The following is a 12,262-nucleotide window of genomic DNA, read 5'->3' on the forward strand; positions in this document are numbered from 1 at the left end:
TTTTCATTGTTGTGGTTATTATTGTTGTTATTGATGTTGTCATTGTTGGATAGGACAGAGAAGTGGAAAGAGGAGGGGAAGACAGAGAGGGGGAGAGAAAGACAGACACCTGCAGACCTGCTTCACCACCTGTGAAGCGACTCCCCTGCAGGTGGGAGCCGGGGGTTCGAACCAGGATCCTTATGCTGGTCCTTTCGCTTTGCACCATGTGCGCTTAACCCTCTGTGCTGTCACCACCTCCCATAATTTTTTTTAAAAAAACCAATTCAGAAAGAACCTATTTAAGTCCAATGCCATCCCCCCCCCCCCCCCACCAGAGCCAGCCATTGGGAATTAGAGGGCAGGACTGGAGGTTCACTCCCCCTTGGCAAGGTCTGTCAGGTGCTGTGGGAGCTGGTGGACATGCTCTCCAGGCTAGCAGACACATTTGGAGGGTGGTGGTGCCATCTACTGGCTTGTGTTGGAAGAACCGCCGACCTAGAGCTTTTCTAGGTGTGACTTCTCATGTTGTGAGTGAAGAGGCTAAGGCTCCTGGTGCAACGGGCTCAGGACCAAGCTCTGGGCCTGGTTCTCTGTACTGAGGTGCAGGGCCTCCCCATTCTCGACATGGAAGTGGGGGGCATGAAAAATAAGAAAAAAATCTAGGCTTCCACTGGAAGTGCCTGCAGCACATGGTATGTAAATCTGCTTCCTAAAAGTGTTTCATTTAAAAACCAGGTTTTTCAGGTAGACTAGATACCACAAGCCTGCTGTCACGGACAGATCAGAGCAGGCATTTCTCTCCCTGGCCGCACGTCCTGGCGGGTGGGCAGCACATGTCATAGCTACACAGATACTACGTGGGCCTATTTGTGGTTTTCACAGCCCTTCTCCCCCCAGGTGCACCTACCGTGCGTCCTGCTGAGTCCTGCCCTTGGGTTTGCTCCCATACTCTGAGTCTATGACCTCAGTGATGTGCGTCTAGCCCCCGGGGAGCCTCGAAATGCAGCTTGTGCTTCACTGAGTGTGGCTGGCTTTGGAGAGCCTCTCCCAGGGAGAACCAGACTGCCAGAAAGCATGGCCTTTCCTGTCCAGCCAGATGAGCAGGGCTGCCCTTGAGGCCTACACCCCTACTGGGACCTCTGGGCCGCTGCTCACACACCCTCCTCCTTCCTCCTAGTCCTTCAGCCTGCTCTTACTCCTTGCCCCCAGGTGTGACGAGTACATCACACAGTTGGATGAGATGCAGCGGCAGCTTGCAGCAGCTGAGGACGAGAAAAAGACGCTCAACTCGCTGCTGCGCATGGCCATCCAGCAGAAGCTGGCTCTGACCCAGCGTCTGGAGCTGCTTGAACTGGACCACGAGCAGACGCGTCGCGGCCGCACCAAGGCCAACCCCAAGACCAAGCCCAGCGCCCCGAGCGTAAGTCACACCTGCGCCTCTGCCAGCGACAGGGCTGAGAACGCTGGGCTTGCTTCCCAGGTGTTCTGCAGCGAGAAGTATAACATTTACTGTGATTAGGGCTGAGCTGCAGCTAGCGTGCTACACATCACCTGTGTTTCTCTCAACTAACCCAGCAGCAGCGGGACCGCGTGCTAGGCTGGTCTTAACCTTGACTAACGCAGAGGGAAGGATCTCGCTGAGACGGTGCTGTTCCACTTGGACATGCGAGCTTTGTGTCTGCTTCTCACCCCTGTGACATCCTTCACAGCAGTTGCTCTCCTAGACAGGGCGAAGGAGGTGTCAGAGCCGTCCTTGCCACAAACACGGCTTCTTAGGCTGGGTGCCACGGGCTCCCACAGGAGTTAGGCCCCGAGGTGAACCTGCATGTCCCCGCATGTGTCTCTCCAGTCAGGTTGCCCCGTGCCCAGAATACGACTTCAGACGTTTCAGCCTAAATCCAGCTCAGGTGCTCCGCCCAGGCAGTTTACAGAGATAATTATTATAATTTGGGCAGCATGTCACTGCAAATCATATTCAGGACACGAAAGTACAGAATTTCTCACCCAGACTTGGGGGGGGGGGGCTATGAGCCACTTATTTGTGCCCACCGGGGGCACACGCATAGTGGGAGCTGGTCATGCTCAAGATCAGAACTGGCAGCTGTGGCTTCCCTCCCTGGGTTCTGCACGCTTGTCTGGTAGCCTGTAGGGTGACCACTAGCAGGCCCAAGGCCTTTTTTTTTTTTTTTTTTTTTTTTTAAACCAGAGCATTGTTCAGTTCTGGCTTGTGGTGGTGTGGGGGATTGAACCTGGGACTTTGGAGTCTCAGGCATGAGAGTCTCTTTACATAACCATTATGCTATCTACTCTCCATCCTTTTTTTTTTTTTTTAATGAGAAAAACTTTCCAAGTGCCTGACCAGACTTCTACCCTTACATGAACCCATCCTTTTGCATTTAGGGTATCCCTCACCTCCCAGAAAGATTTCTTTCTTTTTAAAAAGATTTTATTTATTTATTAGAAAGATAGGAGGAGAGAAAGAACCAGACATCACTCTGGTACCTGTGCTGCTGGGGCTTGAACTTAGGACCTCACACTTGAGAGTCAAGCGCTTTATCCACTGTGCCACAACCCGGACCATGCCAGAAAGATTTCTTTGCCTTCTGCCTATTACCAGGTCTTCCTCCCAGGGAGTTTAGACCCCGAGGCTCAGGAAATCTAAAGCTTGAACCTGAACTGGCAATGGCTGGGCTGAAATAAAGGACCCCACCCTGTAGCCGGGACCCAGCAACACTGGGCACTGGGCCCTGGCACTGGTTCCAGGATCCACAGGAGGAGAAGTACCATTCTGGTACTTCATTCTGGTACTGCAGTTTTAGTCAGTGAAAGACGAGAAAGGCAGGTTGGGACTCGCCTGTTTCCAGGAACTGTTTCCACACCACCACCTGGAAATCAGGCCCTCTGAGTTCACATTCTTGGAAGCAGGAGTTCTCAGTATTTCTTCTCCACCTCACCTGTTGCCCCTCCTAAAGAAACGCCTGGCCTCTTCTGCCCCCTGCCCCCATGTGCCACCCTTCCTTTTGATTCTCAAGCATGTCTTGGTCCCTATCAGACTGCAGGCACTACACAGACCCTCGGGTTTGGGAAACCACCAAAGTCAAGAGATTCAGATAAGGTGAGCCTCCCCCCTGCCCCTTCCAGGACTGCTTTGTGGACAGATGCTGGGTCTTCCCTCCCACCTTAGAAGGGCTGGGTGTTCCCTCTGCGAGCAGGATTCCAGAGGCTGCCCACTGGCCCTGCATGCCCTCTGTCCACTTTGCCATCCCAGCTCATGGCTTTCCTCTGTACTTGTAAGGGTCTTCACAGGGCGCTTGTGCTGCTCATCCCTAACATGTGCAGGTCTCTCTCTTTCTCCTTGCTGACTAACGCGCCAGGCCCTTCCTGCTCAGTGGGGCGTCTGCTGTCCATTGTGTGGCCCATTCTAACGCTGTCTTGTTTTCCCCCATTTTCAGCTGTAGAGTAGCTGCCAGGAGGACTCGGCCGCCGGCCCTGTCACACTGCAGTCCTTCCCCCCTCCCGTGGGCCCACGCAGAGGAAGGAAGGGCAGCCTTAAAAAATCCACTTAGAAACATTTATGGATATGCCACTGCAATTCTTTTCAAAATAGCATTCCCGAATTTTTAATGGGAGAGGAAAAAAAAAAAGCTTTAATGTTGAAAAACTGTGAGCTGCTCTTGGAAAGGCCCTTGTACAAGCGCTGAGGAACCTGCTTCACAGCAACCACAGGCTCGCTTAGGAAGCCCTAGAGACACACACCCTGGGTCTTCCTGTCACAGATACTCCCCTTATCCAATCAACCTGGGCACTTTTGATACTTTGACATTGCTTCCTTAAACCCTCACATTGGGATGGTCTCAGATGCTGTGGTCTCTCTTGTGGTCCTATAGTCGCGCCCCCACCCCCTTCCCCTCAGATCCCAACGTGTTGGTCTGACGTCAGCACGTGGCACGGGTGCGTCCTACATGTGCGTAGCTCCAGACTCCTTAGAAGGCTTTGACCTGCGAGGCGCTTGCTGACGTGTCCACGCTGTGGTTCGGCAGCCTTTTCGATGATTGTGTGGCACTGTGTTTGAAATTATGTTCGAAATTACAGATCTTAAATGCCATGTTCATTAAGAAATCCAGGGTATTCCAATTCTGGGGTTTTTCATATTGTATTATTATTATTCTTAGGAATAGTTCAATGTAACAAGAAGAAAACTTGACCTTTGCTCTGGTTAAACAGTAATAGGCACTTGAAAAGAAAAGGATAAATTATCACGATGAGTAGCATTACCTACAAATCCCAGAATCTTCTGGGTTTTAGGACATTGTGAAGCACGACTGATTGACTGATTAACAGAATTTTATACAACTGTACCAGTGAAATTCCAAATTGGAATTATTTTGTTATTCTGGTTGTTGTGCCAACTTACGGTACACTTAGAAAAATTCCGCAGCCGTTGATTTTTAGGGTGTTCTATTTCAGCACCTTTTTGTTAGTAATCATTGCCAGTAGTGCCTTCATCAGTTAAGGGAGGTGTCCCAGCCTAGTTAATACTCTCATGTGGACAGTGAAGAACTAGTTGGGAATGCTGAAGGCCATCGTGGACCAAGAGGTGCACGCACACACACACACACACACACACACACACACACACACACACACACACACACACACACACACCTTCACACTGGAACTGGGCATCTTCGTTGAGGGAAAGAAAACAGCAATTGTACAAAATTCTGTTAGTCAGTGATTCTTTACTGTGCAGATCCTTACAAATTCAGGGGCTGAGAAAAACGAAAGTGAACATACGCCTTAGGTGTACTTTGGGAACCAAATGGGCTTTCCGGAACAAGCTAAGCAAGCTGTGTGAAAAACACGCCACGTTTGTGAAGAGCTGAGCAGCGCAGGGGCCGGTGCTGTCGGCCTCATCCGCAGGGTGAGGGCTAGCCATAGTATTCTTTGCAAATGTGAGAAAGAGACATTATATATTCTCTTGCTTGGTGTTAACTAATCACTGTTACTTTCAGGAAACAGAATTCACTGAAGCTCCTTTCTTAGCACATTGGGTCCGTATTCTGTTCTGATCTGCTAAGTGAGGTTGTGTGAATAGCCAAATTGGTACTCGTAGAGGGGGAAAAAAAACTAAACATGTCCTCCGTCCTCCAAAATAAGGGACAAATTTTAATAATTTAAGTAGCAAGAATAAAAGAATTCTGTTTCCTGGAATCAGCTTTTCCTACTCCTAATTGTAGGGACTCTTTTTTTTTTTTAAACCTGCTCTTACAGTGTTGATTCATAAGAAATAATGTTACATTTATGATAACTTCATCTGTATGGGGTATTTATTTGCAATGAAGTCTTGTACTGTATTTTTTTTTTTCCTGTGCATTACCTTAGTGTCAGAATGTTGTCTTTATTTTAAGGTCATATGCATGTTCTGCCAAGGAACCTTTACACAGACCCAGATAAACAAAAATGCCTCCAGATTCAGAGCACAAAAGGCAAAATACAGACAAGTAATAGGAAGGAGGAATCAGTTACAATTTGGGACACAGACAGACGATCTGAACATCCCCATGGCTGGCACACATAGGAACAGTGGGCCTGGGTAAAGGGGTCACGTTGGTAGGGTCAATAAATAAAGAATAATAAAAGACAGAACTTGTCCTTATTCTTTGTGGCTGTCCTGACTCTGGTGTCATGTGTCTGTCCTGTCCACCCCCAGCCCGTGACACTGTTAAAGCACCAGTAATGGCGGTAACCCCGGTGGCAGGCGCGAGGTGCATCCCGGGCCCACCGTCTGGGGCTGGGGGTGGCGGGAGGGGAGTCCCATGCTATGCCAGGTGTCATGGGCACCCAGCAGTGTGGTGGGTAACCAGGGCACATTGCCGTCATGCTGTTCTGCCCAGGAATCAGAGACACTCTGACATAAGTTCCACCGCTGTCCACACTCTTGCCTGGCGAACCCCAGAATGAATAGGTAGCAAGAGTTGTTTGTTACAACACAGAGCCACAGTCCCTTGTGCTAAAGCGTACTAGCTTGTTGGGGACAGACCCTGACTGAGGGGCCAGTAATGACTAAGGCGCCCTGCCTGCCTCCACCTTCTAACAGCCTGACAACCCACTCTCTTCCCCCCTTGCTCTGTTGTGTCAGTTTATACAAGTACAGACATGGAGGCATTTCCTGGGTACTTGAACTTGTGACTTTCCATTTCAGGGGCCGAATGACAGCTTCTGAGTGTGTGGAGGTCCCTGGAGCCTGTAGGAGGAAGCATTCAGTGCTGAAAGGCCTCCCACCCAGCCTCCTCATCCCTACCACTGCCTCCATTTTCTTGCAGGGTATATTTACCCAAGCTGGAGAAAGTAGCACCAGTTTGGAGATAGACCTTTAGTTAAATCACCCCTTCTCGGTAGCTGGCTTAGCCTTTCCTCAGTTTTCCCCATGTAAGTTGGAGATGATAATTGTTCGCTAGAAGGTTTTGTTTTCTTTTGTTGTTTGTTTTTTATTTTATTTTTATTATTATTATTTTTTAACGAGAGCACTGCTGAGCTCTGATATATGGTGGTATGGGGGATTGAACCTGGGACTTTAGAGTCTTCATCAGTATTGCATACCATTATGCTGCCTCACCTGCCCTCCTCAGGGATTTGGAAGCTCCAGGCCCTAGGTGTCCAGCATGCAGCGGGTGTGCAACCTTACTAATATACTTCTTGATGCCACTGTCATCGTCACCAAGGTCTGGTGAAGTCAACTTTTTATCAGAATGCCTGTATTCCGGCAAGATGCACACGTCCTGATGTACAGGCCAGACTTTGACGCAGTGAAAGCCTTTCTGACTGGCAGCCACAAAACTCCTGGAGCCTCTAAGGACTGCTTCTTGGCACACACATTAGTGGGACTGCCAGTCTGGCAAGGCACTGGGATGCTTCCTGTCCAGGTTGCTTCTCATTAGAACATTCAGGCGGTAGCGCAGTGGGTTAAGTGCACGTGGCGCAAAGTGCAAGGGCCAGCTTAAGGATCCCGGTTTGAGTCCCCGCCTCCCCACCTGCAGGGGAGTTGCTTCACAGGCGGTGACTCAGGTCTGTAGGTGTCTGTCTTTCTCTCTCCCTCTCTGTCTTCTCCATTTCTCTCCATTTCTCTCTGTCCTTTCTAACAACGGTGACATCAATGACAACAACAATAACTACAACAACAATGAAAAACAAGGGCAACAAAAGGGAAAATAAATATTTTTTAAAAAAGAACAGCTGCCAATATTCTGACATCACCCAGCATGGATTCTGTCGGGGATGGGCCTCTGTGTGTGTTCAGCTGTGTCCACATACACAGAGCGCTAGAAGGGCCAGATGTATTGCCATTCTGTTTTTATTATTATCTTTATTTATTTATTGGATAGAGACAGCCAGAGATCAAGAGGGAAGGGGTGACAGAGGAGGAGAGAAACACCTGCAGCCCTGCTTCACCAGTTGCAAAGCTTCCCCCCTGCAGGTAGGGGCAGGGGGGGAGGGGCCTCAAACCCGGGTCCTTGTGCATCATTCAACCAGGTGTGCCACCACCCGGTCCTTCTGATTTGTGAGTAAGCACTCCGGCACTTGTGAGTTTACTTTGTTCATCCATGAGCATCTGGGTCCCTGGGATGCAGGACTCCACCCCCCAACACACACACACACACACACACACACACACACACACACACACACAGTGTAGTACTCAGCTAAAGAGTGTGAACAACAGCCAGAGAGGGAACTCAGCAGGTGAAGTGCAAACCTTGCGCCTGTGGGTTGCCCCACCTGCTAGTAGTGAAGCAGTGCTGCAGGTGTGTCTCTCTCCCTCTCAGCTTCTTCCTATCTCCAATAAATTAATAAGTATATAGTTATTTACTTTTGTCTCCAAGGTTATCGCTGGAGCTCAGTGTCTGCATTACAAACCCACTGTTCCTGGCGGCCATTTTTTCCATTTTAACTGTTAGGAGAGAAATTGAAAGAGGATGGGAAAATAGAAAGGCAGACACCTGCAAACCTCATTTGCCACTCATGAAGGTTCCCCCTGCAGGTGGGGTGCAGGGGCTTGAATCTGAATCCTTGCACTTAGTACTGTGGGCGCTTAGCTGGGTGCACCACCACCCAGACCCCTAACTAGTTTAAAAAAAAACTAAAGTCTGGGTTCGAGCTCCCAGTCTCCACCTGCAGGGGGAAGGCTTTGCGAGTTGTGAAGCAGGGCTGCAGGAGTCTCTCTGTCTCTCTCCCTCTCTATCACCCTCTATCTATCTCCCTCTTGATTTCTGGCTGTCTCTATCCAATAAATACAACAACAGGATTGTGGTCCAGGAGATGGCACAGTGGATAAGGCACTGTACTCAAGCGTGAGGTCCTGAGTTCAATTCCTGGTGATACATGTACCAGAGTGATGTCTGCTTCTTGCTCTTCTATCATTTCTCACGAATCAATAAATTTAAAAAAAAAAAAAAAAGGGAGTCGGGCGGTAGCGCAGCGGGTTAAGTGCACGTGGCGCAAAGCGCAAGGACCGGCTCAAGGATCCCGGTTTGAGCCCCCGGCTCCCCACCTGCAGGGGAGTCGCTTCATAGGCGGTGAAGCAGGTCTGCAGGTGTCTGTCTTTCTCTCCCCCTCTGTCTTCCCTCCTCTCTCCATTTCTCCCTGTCCTATCCAACAACGATGACAACAATAATAATTACAACAACAATTTAAAAAAAAGCAAGGGCAACAAAAGGGAAAATAAATAAATAAAATATTTTTAAAAAAATAGAGAGCCAGGAGGCACAACGGGTTAAGCGCACATGGCGCCAAGCACACGGACCGGCATTAGGAGCCTGGTTCAGCCCCTGGCTCCCACCTGCAGGGGAGTCACTTCACAGGTGGTGAAGCAGGTTTGCAAGTGTCTATCTTTCCTCTTGTCTTCCCCACCTCTCTCCATTTCTTCTATCCAACAACAGCAATAACAACAACAATGATGATAAATGAGCAACAAAAGGAAAAAATAAAAATTTTTTTAAATCATACAACCCCCTGAGACTGAACCAGGAGGAAATAGTTTGAAGAGGCTACTCAGTAATCACCTGTCTCCCAAGAACCACAGCTCAGGATGGCGCTGCGGGTTAAGTGCACATGGCACGAAGTGTAATGGTCCCAGTTGCAGCCCCTGGCTCCCAACCTGCAGGGGGGTCGCTTCACAAGCGCTGAAGCAGGTCTGCAGGTGTCTATCTTTCTCTCCCCCTCTGTCTTCCCCTCCTCTCACGATTTCTCTCTGTCCTATCCAACAAGGACAGCAATAACAACAACAACAATGATAAACAAGGGCAACAAAAGGGAAAAATAGCCTCCAGGAGCACTGGATTGGTAGTGCAGGCACCAAGCCCCAGCAATAAGCCTGGAGGCAAAAAAAAAAACTTTCTCAGGGCCATGCAGTGGCACACCTGGTTAAGCACACACAGTCAAATGCACAAGGACTCAGGTTCAGGCTCCTGGTCCCCAGCTGCTGAGGAAGTTCCACGAGTGGTGAAGCAGGGATGCAGGTGTCTCTGTCTCACTATCTACGAAGCCCCTCTCAATTGGCGGTAGTGCAGTGGGTTAAGTGCGCGTGGTGCCATCCTATCTAACAACGACATCAATAACAATAACTACAACAATAAAAGACAACAGGGGAACAAAGGGAAAATAAATATTAAAATTTAAATAAATAGAAATTTTAAAAAAGAACTTTCGGGAGTCGGGTGATAGCGCAATGGGTTAAGCGCACATGGTGCCAAGCACAAGGACCAGCTCAAGGAGCCGGGTTTGAGCCTGCAGGGGAGTCACTTCACAGGTGGTGAAGCAGGTCTGCAGGTGTTTGTCTTTCTCTCCCCCTCTGTCTTCCCCTCCTTTCTCCATTTCTTTCTGTCCTATCTAACAATGACGACATCAGTAACAACAACAATAACTACAAGAAGGGCAACAAAAAGGGAAAATAAATATTTTTTAAAAATTAAAATAAATTGAACTAGATTTTAATGCCATTCATTTTGCATAACCATTATGCTGTTTCCCCAACTTTCATTAATCTTTCTAGACCATGGAACCCACTGTTCAGCTGTCTCTGTAAAGTTGGTATCTTTTTTTAAAAAAGATGCTTCATTATTGGATAGAGACAGAGAGAAACTGAGAGGGTAGGGGGAGATAGAGAGACACCTGCAGTTCCTCTGCTTTGCCATTTGTGAAACTTTCCTCTTGCAGGTGGAGAACAGGGGTTTGAACCCAGGTCCTTGAGCACTGTAGTGTGTGTGTGTGTTTATCCAAGTGCGCCACTGCCTGGCCCCCTAAATTTGTTATCTCAGCACCGTAAGGTGTTTACTTGTAGACAAAGTTGTCTTTTCCCTGATGGACTGTACCTTGTGTTGTGCAGATCACAGCTGATAGTGATGCGCTCATGGATGGTTAGGTCTCATCACCATCACCTTTTTCCTTTTTTTAAATTTTTTAATCTTTATTTATTTTGAATGACAGAAATTGTGAGGGAAGGGGGAAATAGAGCAGGAGAGGGACAGAAGCTTCACCAATTGTTGAAGCTTTCCCCCTGCAGGTGGGGACCAGGGGCTTGAACCCGGATCCTTGCACACTGTAATGTGTGCGCTTAACCAGGTGTTTAAGGTGGGCCCTTAAAACTTTTTTTAAAAATTTAATTCTAGCCTTTTCCTTAGGAGTGTAAAACATTGAGAAGGTCGTAGGGCAAGTCCATTTCAAGTCTTCTCACAGTTCTCCAGACTGCTTTCTGGCAATGCAGATTGGGTTGGACCAATCACTTTATTGGGGGAACGTTGATTTACAGGATTGTTGTTGTCACAGGGGTACAGCTCCACATCGCCCCAAGATAGGTTTTCAGGAAAGTGACCTATATGAGGCATATAGTTCCCTTCTGTTTAGTCTTGTATTAGACATCATATCACCATCTTTCCATATGTACACAAAGCAATAAATCTGACTTATTTAAAAATAAGCAGGGGAATGCATTCATTTATTGTAATTTTATTTATTATTGAATACAGACAGAAATTGAGAGGAGAGTGGGCGATAGAGGAGACAGACACCTGCAGTCCTACTTCACCACTCATGCAACGTTCCCTGTGCAGGTGGGGACCCGGGATTTGAACCTGGGTCCTTGTGCACTGTAATGTGCCCTTAACTAGGTACACCGTCTGACCCCATTTATTATAATTATTTACTTTTGCTCTTTTGTTGCCCTTGTTTATCATTATTATTGTTGTTGTTATTGCTGTCGTAGTCGTTAGATAGGACAGAGAGAAATAGAGGGGGAGACAGAGGGGGAGAGAAAGACAGACACCTGCAGACCTGCTTCACCGCTTGTGAAGCGACTCCCCTGCAGGTGGGGAGCCGGGGGCTCGAACCAGGATCCTTATGCCGGTCCTTGTGCTTTGTGCCACGTGCGCTTAACCCACTGCGCCACCGCCCAGCTCCCTATTATAATTTTTAAAACAGAAATACATTCTCTGAGTATCCAGAATGATGGATTGTTGTAAAGTCATGATGCATTTTTGCAACAGATGACACTAGTTCATTAGCTATTCACACCTGTGATTGTTATGTCACCTGACAGATGACAATTCTAGCTTCATTCTTACAAAAATCTGATTTGGCTGAGTTTTGGAGATTTTTACAAGTTCAAGATGGAAGACTAAACTGTGCATGTTTTGCCGTATGTTGTTTTACTTCCAAAAAAGGAACAACACTTGTCATGCTTGTGAAAAGTTCCCTGCCGTTTACAGTGACAATGTTCTACAAGAACGTCAGTGCTCGTGATGGTTTACAAAATTCCGTGCTGGGGATTTTGAGCTCAGGGACATTCTTCCATTAGGGAGGCCCACTGAGGTACTGATGACAAAGTAAATGCATTGATCAAGTCAGACGCATGCCGCATGACACAAGGGGGGGGGCGCAGGAACATTGAACACCCATCATTCCGGTGTTCACGGCCAGCTCAAGAAGCAGGGTTACATAAGCAAGCTTGCTGTTTGTGTTCCTCATGAACTCGAAGACCATTTGACTGAGAATATAAACATCTGTAAGATGTTCATTAAACATGAGGGGAATGATCTTGTTTTTTTGTTTTTTCTTTTTGAAGTGATTGGTCATTGCTGGGGAGAAGTGGATTGTTCACAACAACGTGGTATGCAAACAGTCTCAAACATCAAAAGCAGATGTTAACCAGAGAAAGGTTATGCCCTCATTGTGGTGGGATGTTAATGGTATCATGTTTTCCTGCAGGCGTATTATCATTCTCTCC

General features: G+C 47.9%; 1 protein-coding gene across 2 annotated transcripts in view; it reads left to right on the forward strand.

Annotated features, from left to right (window-relative positions):
- BICD2 (BICD cargo adaptor 2) overlaps positions 1-5,641 on the forward strand; it is a 46,041-nt gene extending 40,400 nt beyond the window's left edge. Inside the window, exons 7-8 of one of the 2 annotated variants that reach the window (XM_060200569.1) lie at positions 1,192-1,402; positions 5,394-5,641. In XM_060200569.1, coding sequence (XP_060056552.1) covers positions 1,192-1,402; positions 5,394-5,582 — 400 coding nt within the window. In that variant the 3' untranslated portion in view covers positions 5,583-5,641. Of the gene's footprint in view, positions 1-1,191; positions 1,403-3,434 lie in introns of both variants that reach the window. The other variant, XM_016190854.2, reaches the window with a different exon arrangement.
- The last annotated feature ends 6,621 nt before the right edge of the window (positions 5,642-12,262 follow it).

The sequence above is a fragment of the Erinaceus europaeus genome, chromosome 10, assembly GCF_950295315.1.
Source record: "Erinaceus europaeus chromosome 10, mEriEur2.1, whole genome shotgun sequence".
Classification (NCBI taxonomy): domain Eukaryota; kingdom Metazoa; phylum Chordata; class Mammalia; order Eulipotyphla; family Erinaceidae; genus Erinaceus; species Erinaceus europaeus.